The sequence below is a fragment of the Pituophis catenifer genome, unplaced genomic scaffold (genome assembly GCF_029215685.1).
Source record: "Pituophis catenifer annectens isolate HBS135680 unplaced genomic scaffold, rPitCat1.0.hap2 SCAF_4, whole genome shotgun sequence".
Lineage (NCBI taxonomy): Eukaryota > Metazoa > Chordata > Lepidosauria > Squamata > Colubridae > Pituophis > Pituophis catenifer.
Window position 1 is genome coordinate 124669253 of NW_027256884.1, and position 23088 is coordinate 124692340.

A 23088-nucleotide genomic window follows, 5' to 3' on the forward strand; every position below is an offset into this window, starting at 1 on the left:
AAAGCTTTAATTGTTCGTTTCTTAGCTTGCCTCCCATATTCCTCTCTTGGATCTTTGTCTCTATCTTGACCAATCATTTTAAACATTTCTCCCTTCTCTGCCCTATTCCTTTCGGGTTTAAAGCACAATCAAGCAGATAGTCCTCTAAAAAGCTAATCTGAATGAATGGGCGATAAGAAATCAGCAGGCAGACTATGAATTTTGTATTTACTAGTATTTGCTGTCAAAGTTCCTGGGTGATTCTTCTCCCGTCGCTTCTTAAATGATCCTTTTTAGATAAATTGGGCATTTTATTTCATTTATTTATCAAACTTGTACAGGTATTCCTTGACTGATGACCCCAACTGAGCCCAAAATTGCAAAGTGAGACAGTTGTTAAGTGACCTATGCCCCCATTTTTCGACCTTTCTTACCATAGTTGTTAAGTGAATCACTGCAGTTGTTAAGTTAGTAACACGGTTGTTAAGCGAATCTGGCTTCCCCGTTGACTTTGCTTGTCGGAAGGTCACAAAAGGAGATCACATGACCCGAAGAGGACAACCGTCATAAATACACGCCAGTTTCCAAGCATCTAAATTTTGATCACGTGATCATGGGGAGTCGCCAAAGGCAACTCAGTGAAGGGTAGACATTATACTGAGATCTTCTTATGTCAAATCTTTGCTATATCAACAAACAGAAAGAAAAATCTACCCTGCATTACCTCTTTTGGTTCTCGTTCAGTTTATTGCAAGAGAATTTGCTTTCAAATTTTCTTTTAAATGAGTAGTCCAGTGGTGAAATCTAAAATTTGTTACTACCGTTCTGTGGGCGTGGCTTGGTGTGTGTGTGGGGGGGGGGTAATGTGACAGGGTGGGCATGGCCAATTTTTTTTTTTTTTTACTTTTTACTTTTAAAACCATTTTTTCTACAACCTCTTCGGCAAAGAGGTTGTAAAAAAATGCTTTCAAAAGGCTCTGACAATCCCAGCTGAGTTGCCTGATCGTCAGAGGCTTTTTTTTCTTTTAAATGCCTCTGACGATCCAAGCTGAGTTGCCTGATCGGCAGAGGCATTTAAAAGAAAAAAAAAGCCTCTGATGATCGCGCGGCTCAGCTGGGCATGGGGGTGGGGGCAGGGATTTTTGCTACCGGTTCTCCAAATTATCCACCTCCATTGCTACCGGATCGGGTGATCCGGTCCGAACTGGGAGCATTTCACCCCTGGAGTAGTCCATTTCCATGAAATCCCCATTGGTATCAAGGATATTTCTGCATTGTCATGTGTGAATCGCTTCCCCTGCTGATGTCGGAAGGTGACAAGGAGGGCAGGACAAGAAGCAATGGGTGGAAACTAATCAAGGAGAGAAGCAACTTAGAACTAAGGAGAAATTTCCTGACATTGAGAACAATTAATCAGTGGAACAACTTGCCTCCAGAAGCTGTGAATGCTCCAACACTGGAACTTTTTAAAAAGAGGTTGGATAATCATTTGTCTGAAGTGGTGTAGGGTTTCCTGCCTAAGCAGGGGGTTGGACTAGAAGACCTCCAAGGTCCCTTCCGATTCTGTTATTCTATTCTATTCTAAACTGCTAATCACATGATTCAGGACAGCACAACAGTCATAAATACAAGCCAGTGGCCAAGTGCCCAAAGTTTGATCATGTGGTCATGGGGATGCTGCAATGGTCATAATGGGGTGAAAACTGGTCATAAGTCACTTTTTTAGGGTTGTAACTTTCAACGGTCACTAAATGAATGGTTGTAAGTTGAGGGCCACTTGTATTCCTATTTGTCCAACAGGATACTTCTCAAAGACATGCCTCTGACTTTTAAATATAGAATATTTAAAATATTCTAGAATAGAATATTAGGAATGGAATGGAATGGAATGGAATGGAATACAAATGAATAGAATAGAAATGAATGGAGTGGAGTGGAGTGGAGTGGAATGGAATGGAATGGAATGGAATGGAATGGAATAGAATAGAATAGAATAGAATAGAATAGAATAGAATAGAATAGAATAGAATAGAATAGAATAGAATATTAGGAGTAGAGTAGAATAAAATAGAATAGAATAGAATATTAGGAGTAGAGTAGAATAGAATAGAATAGAATAGAATAGAATAGAATAGAATAGAATAGAATAGAATAGAATATTAGGAGTAGAGTAGAGTAGAATAGAATAGAATAGAATAGAATAGAATAGAATAGAATAGAATAGAATAGAATAGAATATTAGGAATAGAATAGAATAGAATAGAATAGAATAGAATAGAATAGAATAGAATAGAATAGAGCAGAATCAAATCGAATTGAATAGTGTAGAATAGAATAGAATAGAATAGAATAGAATAGAATAGAATAGAATAGAATAGAATTCTTTATTGGCCAAGTGTTTATTGGACACACAAGGAATTTGTCTCCCGTGCATAAGCTCTCAGTGTACTTACAAGCAACAAGTGATAAATCATGTTCAAAATGACTGCAACAATACATTTCATTTTTCCTCCTATTATTACTACTCCTTCTTTGAGGGTTTGTGATTGCTGGGCTTCCTACCAGCAGGTTATTATCTATTTTGGTTTGGCCTGAAAAATACTTGCAAGACTAGAATTTGACAGGTTTTCTAATAATGAGGTTGACTCCCAGGGATTCAAGCGGAACAAGTAGTACATGGCTTCAAGACAGAGCTTTAAATAATGGACAGATGGCTGTTGTTTGGTGTCCAAATCCATACCCACTTAGTTTACGAGATTTAGATAACATTGAGTTTTCTGGAAAGCTTTAAAGAATCCCACGTTTAATCAAGCCTGTCTATTATGGCTATTATTTGATTATTTAGCATGGTGCACAGTGGTGGAATTCAATTTTTTTTATTAGCGGTTCTGTGGGCGTGGCTTGGTGGGCGTGGCATGGCTTGGTGGGCATGGCAGGGGAAAGATACTATAAAATCTCCATTCCCACCCCACTCCAGGGGAAGGATACTGCAAAATCCCCATTCCCACCCCACTCCAGGGGAAGGATACTGCAAAATCCCCATTCCCTCCCCACTCCAGGGGAAGGACACTGCAAAATCTCCATTCCCGCCCCACTCCAGGGGAAGGATACTGCAAAATCTCCATTCCCTCCCCACTCCAGGGGAAGGATACTGCAAAATCTCTATTCCCACCCCACTCCAGGGGAAGTATACTGCAAAATCCCCATTCCCACCCCACTCCTGGGGGAAGGACACTGCAAAATCTCCATTCCCACCCCACTCCAGGGGAAGGATACTGCAAAATCTCTATTCCCACCCCACTTCAGGGGAAGGATACTGCAAAATCCCCATTCCCTCCCCACTCCAGGGGAAGGATACGTTGTAACTTTGGACGGTCACTAAATGAATTGTTTTAAGTCGAGGACCACCTATATATCAGTATTCAGCCGGGGGGAGGGGGGGACATTTTATATGTATGTTGTATATTTTATTCTAAACACTTTTTTTGCTTTGTTTTTGTTTTGTGTTCTTTTTTCCCCTTTTCATTCTGATTCTGTATTTTAACGTTGGAAATAAATAAACAATTTATAAGGGAAAGAAAGAAAGAAAGAAAGAAAGAAAGAAAGAAAGAAAGAAAGAAAGAAAGAAAGAAAGAAAGAAAGAAAGAAGTCAGTTCTTGTGCAACCTGGAATTGATGCAATTTTTCTGCATTTAAAAAAAAATAAATGTAACAGGAACAGAGTTGGAAAGGACTTGGAAGTCATCTAGTCCAACCCTCCTGTGTTAGGGATTCGAAATGAATATATAAATAATTGTCCCTTTTTTGTTGGGGGAGGGAGACACACAGCAATGTCAAATTACGCATTTTTCTAAATTTTTGACACATTGAGCCCAAAAAAGTTTCCCATTACTGGATTATCCTATCAACGAGGAAAGCACAAAGCAGAAAGAAAGATTTTTGATCAACTCTTTGAGGCTTATCATCCCTTATTCCAGTATCCACTCCAGAATTCATACAGATAAAGGCATCCATAAATTGTCAGCCCCCAAATAACACCAATTATTGTTTTGTCACCGTGGTATTCCCAGTGAGTATCTTGCAAGAACCTTTGTAGCCAAAGAAATTTAACAAACCACTGGAGCTGTGACTACCTGTGCCCAGATCATTGTACCCAACTCAGTTTGTGAAAACTGCAGGGAGGGCTTTGCCAAGTAGGTCCGGCAAATCATTTAAATCCCTTTTTGGTTTGTTTCCGTATTATTATTTGGGACCGTTTTGGTATTCAGGGGTTTAAGTACATTGGCTCCCAAAAGTCATTCAAAAGGAGCACAAGCAGCATGTCGGATGTAGCTCAACCTGAATTTCAGGTCCTTAAATGAAGGATGACAATTAGCCATCACAGAGTTGTGACAAATGTTTTTCTTAGTCTCTGCAGAGAGAGGGAGGGGGGAAGAAGAGAGAGAGAGAGGGAGAGGTGAGAGAGAGGGGGACACACACACAGAGAGAAATATAGATGAGAGAGAGAGGTGAGAGGTGAGAGAGAGAGGGGGACAGAGAGAGAGAGAAATATAGATGAGAGAGAGAGAGAGGTGAGAGGTGAGAGAGAGGGGGACAGAGAGAGAGAAATATAGATGAGAGAGAGAGAGAGGTGAGAGGTGAGAGAGAGGGGGACAGAGAGAGAGAGAGAAATATAGATGAGAGAGAGAGGGGAGAGGTGTGAGAGAGGGGGACAGAGAGAGAGAAATATAGATGAGAGAGAGAGAGAGGTGAGAGGTGAGAGAGAGGGGGACAGAGAGAGAGAGAGAAATATAGATGAGAGAGAGAAAGGTGAGAGGTGAGAGAGAGGGGGACAGAGAGAGAGAGAGAAATATAGATGAGAGAGAGAGGTGAGAGAGAGAGGGGGACAGAGAGAGAGAAATATAGATGAGAGAGAGAGGTGAGAGGTGAGAGAGAGAGGGGGACAGAGAGAGAGAGAAATATAGATGAGAGAGAGAGGTGAGAGGTGAGAGAGAGGGGGACAGAGAGAGAGAGAAATATAGATGAGAGAGAGAGAGGTGAGAGGTGAGAGAGAGAGGGGGACAGAGAGAGAGAGAGAAATATAGATGAGAGAGAGAGGGGAGAGGTGTGAGAGAGAAGGGGACAGAGAGAGAGAGAGAAATATAGATGAGAGAGAAAGGTGAGAGGTGAGAGAGAGGGGGACAGAGAGAGAGAGAGAAATATAGATGAGAGAGAGAGAGGTGAGAGAGGGGGACAGAGAGAGAGAAATATAGATGAGAGAGAGAGGTGAGAGGTGAGAGAGAGAGGGGGACAGAGAGAGAGAGAGAAATATAGATGAGAGAGAGAAAGGTGAGAGGTGAGAGAGAGGGGGACAGAGAGAGAGAGAGAAATATAGATGAGAGAGAGAGAGGTGAGAGAGGGGGACAGAGAGAGAGAAATATAGATGAGAGAGAGAGGTGAGAGGTGAGAGAGAGAGGGGGACAGAGAGAGAGAGAGAAATATAGATGAGAGAGAGAGGTGAGAGGTGAGAGAGAGGGGGACAGAGAGAGAGAGAAATATAGATGAGAGAGAGAGAGGTGAGAGGTGAGAGAGAGGGGGGGACAGAGAGAGAGAGAGAAATATAGATGAGAGAGAGAGAAGTGAGAGAGGGAGAGGGTCACATACAGAGAGAATTATAGATATGAGAGAGAGAGAGATGAGAGAGAGAGGGACAGAGAGACAAATATAGATATGAGAGAGAGAGAGGTGAGAGAGAGAGAGGGACACAGAGAGAGACAAATGAAGATGAGAAAGAGGTGAGAGAGAGAGGGACAGAGAGACAAATATAAATATGAGAAAGAGATGAAATAGAGGAGAGGTATGTGTGTTAGAGAGAGAGAGACAGAGCGAGACAGATATAGATGAGATAAAGGAGAGATGAGAGAGAAACATGGACACACACACAGAGAGAGGAGAGAGAGACAGAGATGAGAGACAGACAGAGAGACAGAGAGAGACAGATATAGATGAGATAAAGGAGAGATGAGAGAGAAACATGGACACACACACAGAGAGAGGAGAGAGAGACAGAGATGAGAGACAGACAGAGAGACAGAGAGAGACAGATATAGATGAGATAAAGGAGAGATGAGAGAGAAACATGGACACACACACAGAGAGAGGAGAGAGAGACAGAGATGAGAGACAGACAGAGAGACAGAGAGAGACAGATATAGATGAGATAAAGGAGAGATGAGAGAGAAACATGGACACACACACAGACAGAGGAGAGAGAGACAGAGATGAGAGACAGACAGAGAGACAGAGAGAGACAGATATAGATGAGAGAGAGAGAGGAAATGTGTGTGTGTGTGTGTGTGTGTGTGTGAGAGAGAGAGAGAGAGAGAGATGAGATAAAGGAGAGATGAGAGAGAAACATGGACACACACACAGACAGAGGAGAGAGAGACAGAGATGAGAGACAGACAGAGAGACAGAGAGAGACAGATATAGATGAGAGAGAGAGAGGAAATGTGTGTGTGTGTGTGTGTGTGTGTGAGAGAGAGAGAGAGAGAGATGAGATAAAGGAGAGATGAGAGACAGACAGACAGAGATAGAGGAGAGATGAGAGAGAGAGAGAGAGATAAGATAGAAAAGAGGTGTGTGTGTGTGTGTATGTGAGAGAGAGAGAGAGAAAGAGAAAGAGAGGGGGGGATTGAGAGAGGAGAGGAGAGAGAGATTGAGATTAAATCAAAGAGGAACCACACCTTCAGCAAGCTTGCTACACCTGTACCGCTGGTGCTTTAGTGCTTAGCTTAATAGAGAATCACTGAGCAAAACTGGATTTTTTTTTTTTTGTGTCAGTTAAAGTATGTCTTCAGATAGTGTGTGTGCACGTGGTATGTGCGGTTAGCAAAACTTATTCCCTTCTGAAAATAGAAATAAAATTTTGTGGGAACTCGTAGTGCTGTTCCCTCCGTCCCAATAAAGCCTGTCGAGATATATTTCCAATCACGCGTTGTTTATTCGGTGGAAAGCACTTTAATTGGTTTTTTCCCTATAGCGCACAGATTGCACGGTATTTTGTAACTGCTCCAGTTTGAGAATTTCCGAGCAAATCGTTATGAATACTAAGAGTGTTTATTTCTGCCTTCTGTTGAGTTATAGCTTATATTTAACTAGGTATAAAAATAGCGTGAGCCTGGTTTGTAATTATTACGTTTCCTGTCCTGCAGGGAATTTTACATTCTGTAGTTTGCTGTCTTGTGGCATAACTTAAACAAAAGCGTGTTTTCTGATTTTATGCTCGTGAACCACCCAGATAACTACACTATTTAGCAGCCTATTTAATTAGCATACAGTACATAGTAAATGGGATGTGGTGGCTCAGTGGCTAAGACGCTGAGCTTGTCGATCGAAAGGTCAGCAGTTCAGCGGTTCGAATCCCTAGTGCCGTGTAATGGAGTGAGCTCCCATTACTTGTCCCAGCTCCTGCCAAACTAGCAGTTCGAAAGCAGGTAAAAAATGCAAGTAGAAAAAATAGGGACCACTTTTGGTGGGAAGGTAACAGCGTTCCGTGTTCCTTTGGCGTTGAGTCATGCCGGCCACATGACCACGGAGATGTCTTTGGACAGCGCTGGCTCTTCGGCTTTGAAACGGAGATGAGCACCGCCCCCTAGAGTCGGAAATGACTAGCACATATGTGTGAGGGGAACCTTTACCTTTACATAGTAAATAAAGCGATCCCATTGGACAACCAGGTTTTTAACAGAAGCCACCAGACTGGCTATGCAAGGCTGGAAATTCTACCTGCCATACAGGTGGTCCTCGGAGTGGTGCTGGGGTGGCCTAGAGGTGGCGCTCTCGCCTCACAATCAGGAGGTTGTGGAACCCCCCCCCCTTTGGCGACACTGCAACTGTCATAAAATTTGAGCTGGTTGCTAAGCATCCAAATATTGGTCATATGACCCTGAGGATGCTGCAGTGATCATAAATGTGAAAAAACAACCATAAGTCATTCTTTTCATTGTTAACTTATAGTTTCTTTCCCATAGTTGCTGCCATTTATTTAGCTCTATTGTGTAGCCAAAGTTTTTTGCCCATGCTATCATTGTTTCTTTTACTTGTTCTTCTTCTAATTTAATAGAAAGTAAGTAATGAATGAAAGAAAGAAAGAAAGAAAGAAAGAAAGAAAGAAAGAAAGAAAAAAGAAAGAAAGAAAGAGTCACGGTGGCTCAGTGGCTAAGACGCTGAGCTTGTCGATCGAAAGGTCGGCAGTTCAGCGGTTCGAATCCCTCGTGCCGCATAACGGGGTGAGCTCCCGTGACTTGTCCCAGATTCTGCCAACCTAGCAGTTCGAAAGCAGGTAAAAAATGCAAGTAGAAAAATAGGGAGCACCTTTGGTGGGAAGGTAACAGCATTCCGTGCATCTTTGGTGTTTAGTCATGCCGGCCACATGACCACGGAGACATCTTCGGACAGCGCTGGCTCTTCGGCTTTGAAACGGAGACGAGCACCGCCCCCTAGAGTCGGGAACGACTAGCACATATGTGCGAGGGGAACCTTTACCTTTAAGTCACTATGCAATTTTTAAAATCATTCTCTCATCTGTTTCTGTGAGTATCTCATCCAATTCTGTCATCTCCAAGTAAAAACCATATAACTTTGCATCTTTTTCATATCTCGATTGTATTTGCAATTGTGTATACCGCACCATACCAATCCCTTGTTCTTCTAGTTCTTGTTTCGTTTTCAATTCCCCCTTTTCTGATAAAAGATCTTTATATCTAATCATATTTCCCATGTTGATAATATTTGGATGTGACTAACGCTTCCATTGTTGAAAGCCATGTTGGTGTTTTCAAATAATGTTTTTTTCTCTAACTTTCTCCCATACCGATAATAAAGCATTTCTTACATAATTGTCTTTGAAAATAACTATGTATCTTATTCTTCCCATACCATAAGAAAGCATGCCAACCAGAGGTGGGTTCTACTTACCTTAACTATCGGTTCGCATTGTGCCCCCACGTGCTCTGCACATGCGCAGATCAACTTTGATGACATCCGGGTCAGTGGGCGGAGCCTCCCACTGGTTTTACTACCAGTTCTTGCGAACCTGTCTGAACCGGGGGCAACTCACCACTTATGCCAACCCAATTGTAGATCATGACTCTCCAATGTCAATAACCTTGTATTTCTTAATACAATCCATTCTTTCATCCATGATAACGTTGCTGCCTGGTAATATAATTCCCAGTTTGGTAGTCCAAACTCTCTTCTAAATTTTTGTTAAGGAATTTGCAGAGTAACCCTTGAGTAGCAAGGGTGTGGACATGAAAGCGATTAAGAGTAGTTACGAATAAACACAGCCAACACACAGATACACTGAGTTGTGTTTACTTTCAGGAAATAGTAAGGCATAGTCCAATAAACAGTCCAGGTCATACACATATAAAGCAGGAGATAGCAAAACGACAGTCCAGGGATAATCCAATAACAAAGTCTTCTTACCAGTCATCGTAGTCATTCACAATAAACAGTTCTTCTGGATTTGCAAACAGTAGCATACAGAGATATCAGAGAGCAAGAACAGCAAAGAGAAACAAACCATGTTTCTAGCTCCCTCTTAAGGAGATTGGCTACAGAGCTAACCAATCAGGACACAGTATGATGCAATACAGCAGTCTTAAAGCTATATTGAGGGTTTATATACTGCCAACCCAACAAGTTAGGTAATAGTCATTTCCTAACAGTTTTGACTGCGTGATCATGGGGATGCTGCAAAGGTCATAACTCCGAAAAACAGCCGTAAGTCACATTTTTCAGTGCCGTTGTAACTTTGAATGGTCACTAAACGAACTGTTGTAAGTCCAGGACTACCTTCAACTTCAAACGGTCACTAAATGAATGGTTGTAAGCCGAGAACTACCTGTATTCCATTTCTTTCTACATCAACGATACAAGGGCATAAGAGCACCAGCGTGCCTACCGTCCCTGTCCTAATGTTCCCTTTAATTGTATTCATTTTATGTATTCAATTCATGCTTATACTTATATATATTATCTAATACATACTCGACAAATAAATAAATAAATAAATAAATAAATAAATAAATAAATAAATAAAATAAAATAAAATAAAATAAAATAAAATAAAATAAAATAAAATAAAAGGGCTTGATATGGGCCTACAATGCCCTGCTAGTTCTTCCCTTGGAAAATAGCAATAGCAATAGACTTATATACTGCCTCATAGAGCTTTACTGCCCTCTCTAAGCAGTTTACAGAGTCAGCCTCTTGCCCCCAACAATCTGGGTCCTCATTTTACCCACCTCGGAAGGATGGAAGGCTGAGTCAACCTTGAGCTGGTCAGGATCAAACCCTCCCTCCCTCCCTCCCTCCCTCCTTCTCAATAGCACTCAGACTTATATACCACTTCACAGTGCTTTTACAGTCCTCTCTAAGCGGCTTACAGAGTCAGCATTTTGCCCAACAATCTGGGTCCTCATTTTACTGACCTCGGAAGGACGGAAGGCTGAATCAACCATGAGCCAGTCAGGATCAAAGACTTCCTTCCTTCCTTCCTTCCTTCCTTCCTTCCTTCCTTCCTTCCTTCCTCCCTCCCTCCCTCCCTCCCTCCCTCCCTCCTTCCCTCCCTCCTTCTCAATAGCACTCAGACATATACCACTTCACAGTGCTTTTACAGCCCTGTCTAAGTGGTTTACAGAGTCAGCCTCTTGCCCTCCAAAATCTGGGTCCTCATTTAACCGACTTCTGAAGGATGGAAGGATGAGTCAAGCTTGAGCGGGTCAGGATCGAACTGCTGGCAGTGAGCAGAGTTAGCCTGCCATACTGCCTTCTAACCACGGCTGACGATCCGCTTTCTCATGTTGAAATTACAACGTACGCTGTCGCTATAATGGTCTCCTGTTCCTGTTGTTGTTTTTTTCCCCTCCCAGAGTCAACGATTGCATTTTGCGGGTGAATGAGTTCGACGTTTCCGAAGTTTCCCATAGCAAAGCTGTTGAGGCGCTGAAGGAAGCCGGCTCTATCGTACGACTCTATGTCCGTCGGAGGAGACCTATTCTGGAGACTGTGGTGGAAATTAAACTGTTCAAAGGACCCAAAGGTAATTAATGGACAATGAGGCAAACACAACGCAGGGCGTCTTCAACTTATGACCACCATTGGGTCATACCAGTGGTGGGATTTAAATAATTTAACAACCGGTTCCCTGCCCTAATGACCAGCTGGGTAGGCGTGGCTCGTTGGTCATGCGACCGTGTGGGCGTGGCCAAACTCAACGTCACTCATGTCGATGGGCGCTTCGTCTTAGCTGTTACAATGTAATAAGGGTTAACCAGAGAGGCAGTTTCTATAAGCAGGGCAATAAAGATTAGGCTAGAAACAACACCAGAATGTTTCCTTCCTTACAGGATTAGCCTTGTAAAGTGGAAAAAAACAAAGTAAGATTTCTTCCAACAATTGGTTCTCCGAACTGTTTAGAAAGCTAACAACTGGTTCTCCCGAATGGGTGCGAACTGGCTGAATCCCATCACTGGGTCATACGTATGACCCAGTGGTGGTATTCAGCCGGTTCTATCCGGTTTGGGCGCACCAGTAGCGGCAGCTGCGGGAGGCTCTGCCCACTTGCCCAGATATCATCACGTCCCGTTTTTGACCCTCTGCTCATGCGCGGAAGGCTCTGCGCATGCACAGAGGTAGCACGCGCTCACATTTGTGAACCTGTACCGAAAGTAAGTGAATATCACCCCTGGTCTTACCACGACTTACATAGCCAAGTGAGGCATTTGTTAGGTGAATCGCGCCTAATCTCACAGCCTTTTTTTGCCGTGAATCACGCTCGATTTTACAACCTTCTTCGCCATGGTTGTTAAGTGAATCGTGTGGTTGTTAAGCAAATCCCACCTCTCCCATTGACTGTGCTTGTCGAAACTGGGAAGATTGCAAAGGAAGTTCACGTGAAGTGTTAATACCACTTCGGAGGACTATGTTGTACATGCTTCTTGCAGATAGTTGAGTACTTCACTTTGGCAAAATACTGTTACAAGGGTTATGTCTGCAGTCTTGGCAGGATAAGTCTGAGAGGTATTCCTTGACTCTCGAGGAGCTGCCTTCAATTGCGTCTGTGAGGTATTTCCGGTTCCTGTCATATGTAGATATATACCTGGAATGATGGCTTGTTAAGGTGCTTTTATTGATGATTAAACCTACTTGAAATAGATACTGTCTATAGGGGTGGATCCAGTGGTGAAATCCAATTTTTTTTACTACTGGTTCTGTGGGTGTGGCTTGGTGGTCGTGGCAGGGGAAGGATACTACAAAATCCCCATTCCCTTCCCCACTCCAGTGGAAGAATACGTCAAAATCCCCATTCCAACCCCACTCCTGGGGGAAGGATATTGCAAAATCCCCAATCCACCTTACTCCTGGGGGAAAGATATTGCAAAATCTCCATTCCCACCCCACTCTGGGACCAACCAGAGGTGGTATTTGCCAGTTTTCCGAACTGCTCAAAATTTCCACTACCGGTTCTCCAGAACCTGCTGGATTTCACCCCTGGGTGGATCTATAAAGAACTCGGCTTCGAAGAATCACTGAGTGTCTTTCTTGGATTTGGGAGCCTGGCGTAGCCTGAGATGCCGCTTTTGAGCTTAACCTTAGTTCATTTTCAATAAAGTGTACTCTCAATAAAGTTTATTCTCCTTTTTCATTTCCCTTTAGGTCTGGGGTTCAGCATTGCCGGAGGCGTAGGAAACCAGCACATCCCTGGCGACAACAGCATCTATGTCACAAAAATTATTGATGGTGGTGCAGCCCAAAAGGACGGACGGTTGCAAGTCGGAGACAGGCTTCTTATGGTGAGAATTGGCACTGATTTTTTTTTTTATCGACGGTGCGATGAAATGTAACACATAACGCATACAGGTTCTTACCAGTTTACCGCGCATCTTTTTGTACCTCCTCATTTCCCATTAGGAACTACCGGTAGTACAGAACAGAATAACAGAACAGTTGGAAGGGACCTTGGAGGTCTTCTAGTCCAACCCCCTGCTTAGGCAGGAAACCCTATACCATTTCAGACAAAGGGTTGTCCAATCTCTTCCTAAAAACTTCCAGTGTTGGAGCATTCACAACTCCTGGTGGCAAGTCGTTCCACTGATTAATTGTTCTAACTGTCAGGAAATTTCTCCTTAGTTCTAGGTTGCTTCTCTCCTTGATTAGTTTCCACCCATTGCTTCTTGTCCTGCCCTCAGGTGCTTTGGAGAATAGCTTGATTCCCTCTTCTTTGTGGCAGCCCCTGAGATATTAGAAGACTGCTATCATGTCATCCCTAGTCCTTCTTTTCATCAAACTTAGACATACCCCATTCCTGCAACCGTTCTTTGTATGTTTTAGCCTCCAATCCCCTACTCATCTTTGTGGCTCTTCTCTGCACTCTTTCTAGAGTCTCCACATCTTTTTTTACATCGTGGAGACCAAAACTGGATGCAATATTCCAAGTGTGGTCTTACCAAGGCATTAGAGTAGATCTAATTGAACTTTCCATTAACAATAGCAATAGCATTTAGGCTTATATACCAGCCCATAGTGCTTTACAGCAGAGGCCACCAAACTTTCGGATCACTAAATTCATAATTTTAAATCTCGGGGACTACTAATATGATCTGCCTAATGACCGGCTGGGCGGGCATGGCTAGGTGGTCATGTGATTAGGTGGGTGTGGCCAACTCGATGTCACTCACATCAAGGGGCATCTCGCCAGCCTCTACTCGCCCCTCCCCTCCCAGCCACTCATTGCCTCCCCGCCCGGGCTCCTTAGAGACCCAACAGGAAGCAATTGTTGGAGCTAAGCAGCCACCAGGAGAAAGAGTTGGCAAAACAACTCAGTTCAAATTGGATCTGACCGAGAAGGAGGCTCAGCAGAAACATCTCACTGAGGACTAGGAGCATAGGCTTTCCAAGCAGAGGGAAGGACTTTGAGAATGCAAGGCCAGCTACCGGCGCCTGGAGGCTCAGCGGGCTGAGAAGGTCAGCCAGTTCCATCCATGAGGCAGTCCCACTGGAACAAGGTCCTCTGGCTCTTGGCCACCAGTGGCACTTCCCTCCAGCCTTTGCCCAGAGCCCTGCACCAGGAGGCTAAAGTAGACCCCCAAGTGTCCCTGCCCTCCGACCCACACAAAAAGACCCCGAAGGGGGGGATTCTCTGCAGCAACACAAACGTTCATTGCACGTATCTGTCCCAGAGGCCGTAGTTTGAGGACCCCTGATTTAGTGCAATATAAAAAATGCAAATATTTTTTTCTGCGGACCACCAAATTTTTCTCACGGACCACCAGTGGTCCACAGACTACCAGTTGGTGACCACTGCTTTACAGCATTCTCTGGGAAGCCTACAATGCAGAAGCATTCTTATTTGCCTGTTATCCTCAACAATTCTGGGTCCTCATTTTACCGACCTCGGAAGGGTGAAAGGCTGAGTCAACCTCAAGCCCCGTCAGGATCAAACTCCAGGCTGTGGGCAGAGTTTGCCCGCAATACTGCACTTGAACCACTGCACCACCATTATTTTCTTCTAAGAATTTATTTTGGTTTGGTTTGGTTTTTTTTTACTTCCCGGTCCAGCATTACATGGATTTTACGATAGTTCCCTTATCCATTTACTAAATAGATCCAGTCCTATGTAGCTTCTCCAGGCTGAAACTCATAACCCTAAACATCAGAGGTGGGTTTCATATAATTTTGCCACCGGTTTGCCACGCAGCGAAAATGGGAGCACTCGCCGTCAGTGCATGCACGCGATTTGCACACATATGCGTGGCTTAGAAAACGTGGCTAAATTGGACACCATAGCACCGGGGCGGGCTGGGACCATATTGCAGGTTGCCACTACCGGTTTCCCCGAACCGGCTGAATACCACCTCTGCTAAGCACCCACCTGGAAGGCTGCATTTGAATGATAAAACACCTTATTTGTCACACAGAATTGGCCTAATTTACTGTGTTCCTTGAGTAAAGAGTTCTCTTCTTTTGATTAGCACGTGAACAAATGATGGCTTGGTTTCCACATCAGACCTGCTGAATGCACCTTTTTCTCTCGGCTTTCGTTTAGGTAAACAATTACAGTTTAGAAGAAGTAACACACGAAGAAGCAGTAGCAATATTGAAGAATACATCGGATGTAGTCTATTTAAAAGTGGGGAAGCCAACCACCATCTATATGACCGACCCTTATGGCCCTCCAGATATTACTCATCGTAAGTTATGATATACATGTTTGTTTTTCACGGATGTTGTTGTCAAATTCTAAGTTTTTAAGTGACCTGTTAAGGAACAAGTACCAAACAGAGCAGTGGTGAAATGTAAAATTTGTTACTACCGGTTCTGTGGGCGTGGCTTGGTGGGGGGGGCGTAATTTGACTGGGTGGGCATAGCCAACTTTTTTTTTTTTTACTTTTAAAATCATTTTTTCTACAACCTCTTCGGCCAAAGAGGTTGTAGAAAAAATGCTTTTAAAAGCCTCTGACGATTCCAGCTGAGTTGCCTGATCATGAGAGGCTTTTTTTTTCTTTTAAAAACATTTTTTCTACAATCTCTTCGACTGAAGAGGTTGTAAAAAAAATGCTTTTAAAAGCCTCTGATGACGTTCACACAAATGGAGGGCACATGCTTGCCCGCTGTTCGCACAAGTGGAAATGCACAAGTGCACGTTCACCCACCACTTCCATGGCCCAGTTCCAAAGGGTTCAAGGTCCAGTAATAGGGCCACAGCCAAGGGTTGGGGGCCCCCGATTTAAGCCTTGATGCTTTAAACCTCCTAAAATCCTTTCCATGTATAAGGTAAAGGTAAAGGTTCCCCTGGCACATATGTGCTAGTTGTTCCCAACTCTAGGGGCTGGTGCTCATGTCTGTTTCAAAGCCGAAGAGCCAGCGCTGTCCGAAGATGTCTCCGTGGTCATGTGGCCGGCATGACTCAACGCCAAAGGCACACGGAACGCTGTTACCTTCCCACCAAAGGTGGTCCCTGTTTTTCTACTTGCATTTTTTACGTGCTTTTGAACCGCTAGGTTGGCAGAAGCTGGGACAAGGAACGGGAGCTCACCCCGTTACGCGGCACTAGGGATTCGAACCGCTGAGCTGCTGACCCTTTCGATCGACAAGCTCAGCGACTTAGCCGCTGAGCCACCGCATCCCTTTCCATGTATGCCTGTTTGCAAAACAAGACGAGGGGCACGCCTTGAATCTTCTATACTATCTCAGACGGTTCAGCATGAATTGAACTGGTGATTGAATGGTAATTGTCTGTCTTCTTTAACCCGTAGCTTATTCCCCGCCGATGGAAAACCACATCCTGTCTTCAGGCAACAACGGCACTTTAGAATACAAGACCTCGTTGGCCCCCATCTCGCCTGGAAGATACTCGCCTCTCCCAAAGCACATGCTAGTGGAAGATGACTACCCCAGGTTAGATATTCATCTTTACTGAGTGCCTTTGCTTGATATGCTGGCTTCCAGGAAACATGGTTTGTTTGATGCTGGGATTAGGGCCTCGACAGGGTATAAGACAGTGATGGCGAATCTCTTTTTCCTTGGGTGCTCAAAAGAGCGCGTGTGCGTGCCGACACCCATAATGCAATGCCCACTGCAGGCTCCGCCCCAGCGCATAGGCGCTCCCTCTGTGCATGCGCGCATGACCCCCGTTTTGGTGCTAGCAGGCTACCCTGAAGCCTCCTGGAACCAAAAATGGAGTGGGTGGAGGTGTGGTACCCGCCACCCCACCCCGCACATGAGTGCGTGCGTGCCATAAGTTCGCCATCACGGGTATAAGCGTTTGACTAATCACATTATACAAGAGAGGGACAGTGATGATCAGCGGTGGGCTTCAAAAATTTTAGCAAGGGGTTCTCTGCCCAGTTGCTGGTTGGGTGTGGCCATGGTGGGCATGGCCTAGTCGCCTCCTGCACTACGGCAGGGGCGGGATGTGTTTTAACACTCTCCAGGCCATGGAGGCTTTTGTCGAGCCTCTGGGAGGGCGAAAACGGCCTCCCCAGGCTCTGGAGGCCTTCTGGAGGCCAGAAACAGGCCTTCCCGAACTTCCGGTAGGGCCGTTTTTCACCCTTCCTGAGCCTCCGCACACACTTACCTGCCTCCAAAACGTGCCACGTGGGGACTCCTGGGAGGGGCAGGGTGGGATGGGCAGGGCCAGTTAGGAGTGGGATTTGGGGGTTCTCCGAACTGCACAGAATCTTAGCTAGAGTTTCTCCCGAACCCCTGCGAACCCCCAGCAGTCCACCATCTGGCTGTCCCTTAAGGAGGTGCACTCTTTAAATTTTAAAAGAGGAAATTCCTGTCTCAGTAATTTAACGTTTAGAAACAAGAGCCAAGCTAGAATCGGAGAAGGATAATTTAACATTTGGAGCGACTAACCAGAACGAATTTCCTTTGTGCCACTATTTCTCTTTATCGTAATTTTTTTTTATTTATTTTTTTATTTTGGCCTCATCCTTTCCAAAAAGATCAGGTTTTCGCTCTGTTTCGTTTCTTTCTTTCTTTCTGTCTGATCATTTAGGAACATCATGTTGGGTCCGAAATTTGCTGTTTGTCTGTCCACCACATTCTGCCTTATCTTGTAATTGTGTGAGATTTGAGTTGTCCCTTGTTGCCCTTAACTTAGCGGTAGATCATTTGAATTTTTGTCTGTCTTGGCCATATGGTTTTCCCCTCAGTTTTAAATTCCACCCCACAAAGCTAATGTTTGTAGTTCTCACAGCCTCCTTGGTCTTCGTACGTGAATGCGATGCGCAAAGAAGAGTATTTCCTTGGAAAAGGAATTCCCTTTCATTTGCTTCTGAAGTCCCAGGAGGGGGGGAAAAAAACATTTCCCTATTTAGAAAATTCAGAAAAGGTCTGGGAATATTACATGATGCTTTCCCAGAGGCTGTCAGGCCTCACCAGAAATGTTAAAACCAAAATAGAATTACAGACAGAAACCTTGATGGTTTGGATTAAATAGACAGGGAGACCCAGGTTTGGCCTGAATGGACCTAGAAACCTTGATTGTTTGAAATTCTAGTTCAGGTAGTCCTCAATTTACGACCATTCGTTTAGAGACCATTCAGAACTACCAATAGCACTGAAAAAAGTGACTTGCGACCAATACTCGGACTTACAACCATCATAGCATCCTCACGCTCCTCACAACGTTAGCAACTTTAAGATGTCTGGATTTCAACTCTCAGAATTCCACAACCAGTCATGAATGGTTGAGACTGGGGAATTCTGGCATAGATGGCTGGGGAATTCTGGGAGTTGAAGTCCAGTCATTTTTTAAAGTTGCTAAAGTTCACTGCTCTAGAAGTTATATAAAAGGGTAGGCCTTGGGATCTGAATCATCTCACCATATTATAGTTCTCAAGGACATATATACATATGTGACTCCATAACTGATGGAAGGTCAGTGCAAATATTGCAAGATGGAATTAGAGAAATGTCATATTTACGGGTTCCTTGGTACTCTCTCTGAGCTCGTTTGCTCTCTTGCAGACATTTCATTGCTTGACTAGGTAACTTCATCAGACCTACCGTGTTTCCCCAAAAATAAGACTAGGTGTTATATTAATTTTTGCTCCAAAAGATGCATTAGGGCTTATTTTCTGGTTAAGTCTTATTTTGGGGGAAATACGGTACTAAATGCACCCATCTGGCCAGTGGTGGGATTCAAGTAATTTAACAACCGATTCTCTGCCCTAATGATTTCTTCCAACAACCAGTTTGCCAAACTACTCAGAAAGTTAACAACCGATTCTTCCAAAGTGGTGCAAACTGGCTGAATCCCACCACTACATCTGGCAGACAATCTTAACGCTGACATTAGGGCTTATTTTGGAGGCAGGGCTTATATTACGAGCATCCTGAAAAATCATGCTAGGACTTATTTTCTGGTTGGGTCTTATTTTTGGGGAAACAGGGTAGAAGGGAATGGGATTAACCCTGATGATATTACCTAGTTGGGTAATGAAATGTCTGCAAGAAAACAGCCAAACTTAGAGACCACAAAGCTCCCCACCATTCAACCCTGAGCTATAAATATTCTCTTCTGTTGGGTGTCATTGTTATCCCAAAAATGCTTTTATTTCTTGCAAAAAAAATCTCTCTTGATGTGAACCATCCTAGAATAGGTATCCCATTTAAACCGTGTCCATTCACCTGTTAAAGGCAAAGAAGCTCATTGTATGAGGTGGACAGGAGAAAAATCAGTGCCAAATGTCACTGACCCGTATCTGCTTTCCTAGAAGGGCATCAGATGCTTGTCTGTTTTGGAGACTACCCTGGGCTTCAAACTCTCCGCTAATCACGAGCCTTTAATGAGTTGGCCTCTTCTGGTTTAGCAGATGTTTGCAAACAAATGTTTCATGTTCAGGCTGAGGCCAGATAGCTGGAAGCAAACACAGATCACCTGGGAACCTGGATTATCATTTTCTGTGCAACCGAAAGAGCGATCAGAGGAAGTGACAGATGGGGGGGGAGGGGTTATTCCTGCATTACTTGCTAAAAAGAGAAATGTGCTTTTTTCTCTCCCCCCCCCCGGCTCGAAATGGGTCAGGGGTGCCTTGAGGACATGCCAAAAAAGAACAATGAGGAAGAAAAGTTTTTAAGTCTCCTGCTATTTCTTCCTTGAGAGCTATATACACTGCAGCCATTTTGTCAGAGAAGCATCATGACCGGCTGTATTATTAAACAATTCCCTGAAGTCAGTGGTGGGATTCAGCCGGTTCGGCCCGGTTCGGGCAAACCAGTACTTAAATTGCTGGCTGGCCTCACCCTGCCCTGCCCAACCCCTTCCAGGAGTCCCCATGCACCCCATTTTGGCTCCCAGGTAAGTGCAGGGAGGCCTCCTAGGCTCAAAATGGGGTGTGAGGGGCGCAGCCCCCCCATGGCCCATTTTTGCTCCCAGGAAGCTTCAGGGAGGCCGCCTAGGTGCAAAATGTGGTGTGGGGGGCAGGCTCCCCTGCGGCCCATTTTTACTCCCAGGAGGCTGCAGGGAAGTCTACTAGGCCCAAAACGGGGTGAGGTGGGGTGCATTGCAGTCCCCCCATAGCCCATTTGTGCTTCCAGGAGACTGCAGGGAGGCTTACTAGGCCCAAAACTGGGCGCAGGGAGTGCGGCGCAGCCCCCCTCCCCCCGGTGGCCCCTTTTCGCTCCCAGGAGGCTGCAGGGAGACCTACTAGGCCCAAAATGGGGCACGGGAGGGGTGGTTCATCCCCCCTCCGTGGCCCGTTTTGCCCCCAGGGGGGTGCAGGAGGCCGAGCGCTGCCTGTCACACACCCCGGCCATGCCCACCATGGCCACCTCCTTCCAGCTGGTCATTAGGGCAGAGAACCGGTTGTTAAATTATTTGAATCCCACCACTGCCTGAAGTGGAAGATGATAGATGGTATTATGTAGGAGACTTTGGAAGAGTTTCTCTCCGTCATTTTCTTCTACTTCAGGGAAGGTGTATCAGTTCCCACCTCACTCTGCTCCAGGTCAGCCTCTTTCCTTCAGAGGAGTACAGGTAGTCCTTGACGTACAACTATTCATTTAGTTCAAAGTTACAACGGCAATGAAAAAAAGAGACTTATGACCGTTTTTCACACCGCTGCAGCATCCCCACGATCACGTGATTAAAATTCAGACCCTTCGCAAGTGATTCATATTTATGACGGTTGCAATGTCCCGGGGTCATGTGATGGTCACCTTTTGAGACCTTCTGACAAGCAATGAGGAAGCCCAATTTGTTAACAACTATATTATTAACTGGATTTGTTTAACGACCATGTGACTAACTTAACAACGGCAGTGATTGACTTAGCAGCTGTGGTAAGAAGTCATAAAATGGGGCAAAACTCACTTAACTACCGCCTCGGTTAGCAATAGAAAGTTTGGGCTCAGTTGTGGTCGTAAGTCGAGGATTACCTGTACACCTAATCAGGACAACCTCTGTTCGATGGAAATATAAGTAGTCCTTCATTTACAAGCATAACTGGGACTGGAATTTCCATCCTTAAATGATGCAGTTGTAAAGGCCAACCTCTCTGAGGGGCATTGCTTGGCGGTCATAAGTCAAGAAGCTGCATTGCTTTGTGGTCGTAAGTCAAGGACTACTTGTACAAATCTTGGTTCAGCCCAACTGGCATTCAGACGACCTTAATTTTCATCTTAGGCCTGGTTCTTCAAAGATGGCAACTCATAAGACTTGTGGACTTCCACTCCCAGAATTCTGGCTGAGGAATTCTGGGAGTGGAAGTCCACAAGTCGTAAAATTGCCAAGTTTGGAGACTTCCGTCTTAGGCAGCACAACGACTCCCATGGATCCTGCAATTTAGAGCAGAAAGGCTTAACTATGAATAGAAACAGTTGGCCTTGCTTGGGGACAGTCAGCTGCTTTCAACCACCTTCTTCGTTTCTGAAAATGTCCTGGCCATTAAATCACTCTATGACCTAGTAGGAAAAAAATGGCCAACATGTCCTTCAAAACAATAACATTCTTCTTCCTTCCCTCCTTCCCTCCTTCCCCTTCCCTTATGTTCTCCTCCACCCCAGAATCATTTCACTTCTCTCAAATTGGCAGTGACCAATCGACTAGCTATGGGAGCTGAGCATTACTTCAAGGTGTAGGAAGTTAGCACCCACCCATCTCCTAGAAGAATGAAATACTCTAGGAAATATTTAAAAAGGCAGAATATTATATTTTTCCTAAAGGAGAAACATGTTTCTAAAGGCATAAACTCCCTGCCCCACCCCTCCCCCAGCAGATATTTTGGTGCCAACCTATCTACAAGACAAAAGGCTGGGCCAGCTTATCTACAACACAAAAGACCTTCACCCTCAGGACATAATAGGATTAGCCCTCTAACCATCTCACCACATGGCACCTGGGAAGATTACATCACCCAGCAAGATTCAACCAAGCCTGGGACTCAAGACAGCCTACAAAGTTACACCTGAATAGCTCCCTGGGAGTCTAGCAACCAATCAGAATACATGCCCTTGCCACAGTAACAGTAAATCCAAATTCAACTCCCAAGAGAGGGTATAAAAATGTCTCTCTCTCCCTCCGTCCCTCCCTCCATCCCTCCCTCCGTCCCTCTCTCTCTCTCCTTCCCTCCCTCCCTCCCATGTGCTCATTTGCCCAAGACCCAAAAAACCCATGTGGTCCTGTCCACCATTAAACCATCTTTCCAAACAGCCTCCATGTTTCCAGTGTCTTTCTCCCCACTTGGAACTGAATTGACATTTCTTCCAACAAAGGGCATAGAACAAACAATGGTTGGTTGCCTGAGAATGCTGGGCAACCCAGATTCCTAGACCTGTGTTTGCCCACCCCACCCCCAAAGCTTCTAATGCAGTGTTGTTCCTCAGCCTTGGCACCTTGAAGATGGGTGGACTTCAACTCCCAGAATTCCCCAACCAGCTTCTTCTTCAAGTTGGCGAGGTTGGGAAACATGGGTCCGGTGGTTGTGTTTAACCTGTAACCAATGGAAGGTGTCCTTCATTTGGCTTTGTTTGAGCACATGGGGGTGTTCTTATGGGTCTGGCCCTAGTGACTTCTTTCTCTTTTTGCAGATATGACTTCCCTTGGTAGGTGTGTCCCAACTGGAGCAGGGATAGCTGTGATCCAATAGGGAAATTTCATGAGTGCAAGAAATCCAAGCACTGAGTCAAACAAAACCGACTCTTGTATTCCTTTTTTTTTGTTGTTGTTCACTTCTGCCTGCTGGAAAGGGAGAAGAACCTATGCCTTCTTTTAACGTGTCTTTTAAAAAGTGCTCTGACACCAGATTTGTGGGAACCTGCTTCGATGTAGTGCTTTTTTTAAAAAAAATATTCAGCGTGGTTCTTTTCGTGTTGCTCCGTTTTTGCAAAACACAAAACCGAAAAGGCAGCATGTGCCAGCGGTTAGATTGACAAGCTTAGAAAGTTGCTTTCACGGCTGTCGATTTTTCTTTCACTTTGGGTTTTTTTTTTTAATTTTTCTTTTATTTCTCGGAAGACTCCTTCTTAAAAACCTTGACTCTTTGCAGCTGTCTTGATGCTATGCCGAATTGTACCGAGAGTTTGCTCACTTGTGTAACGAATTTGTGACCTG

General features: G+C 44.6%; 1 protein-coding gene across 2 annotated transcripts in view; it reads left to right on the top strand.

The window, feature by feature from the left end:
- The window catches only part of DLG2 (discs large MAGUK scaffold protein 2), a 1162532-nt gene that overhangs the window by 904011 nt on the left and 235433 nt on the right, over window positions 1–23088 (top strand). For both annotated transcript variants that reach the window (XM_070942955.1, XM_070942956.1), the window contains 4 exons: window positions 10898–11067; window positions 12684–12820; window positions 15073–15217; window positions 16283–16424. In XM_070942955.1, coding sequence (XP_070799056.1) covers window positions 10898–11067; window positions 12684–12820; window positions 15073–15217; window positions 16283–16424 — 594 coding nt within the window. The remainder of the gene's footprint in view (window positions 1–10897; window positions 11068–12683; window positions 12821–15072; window positions 15218–16282; window positions 16425–23088) is intronic.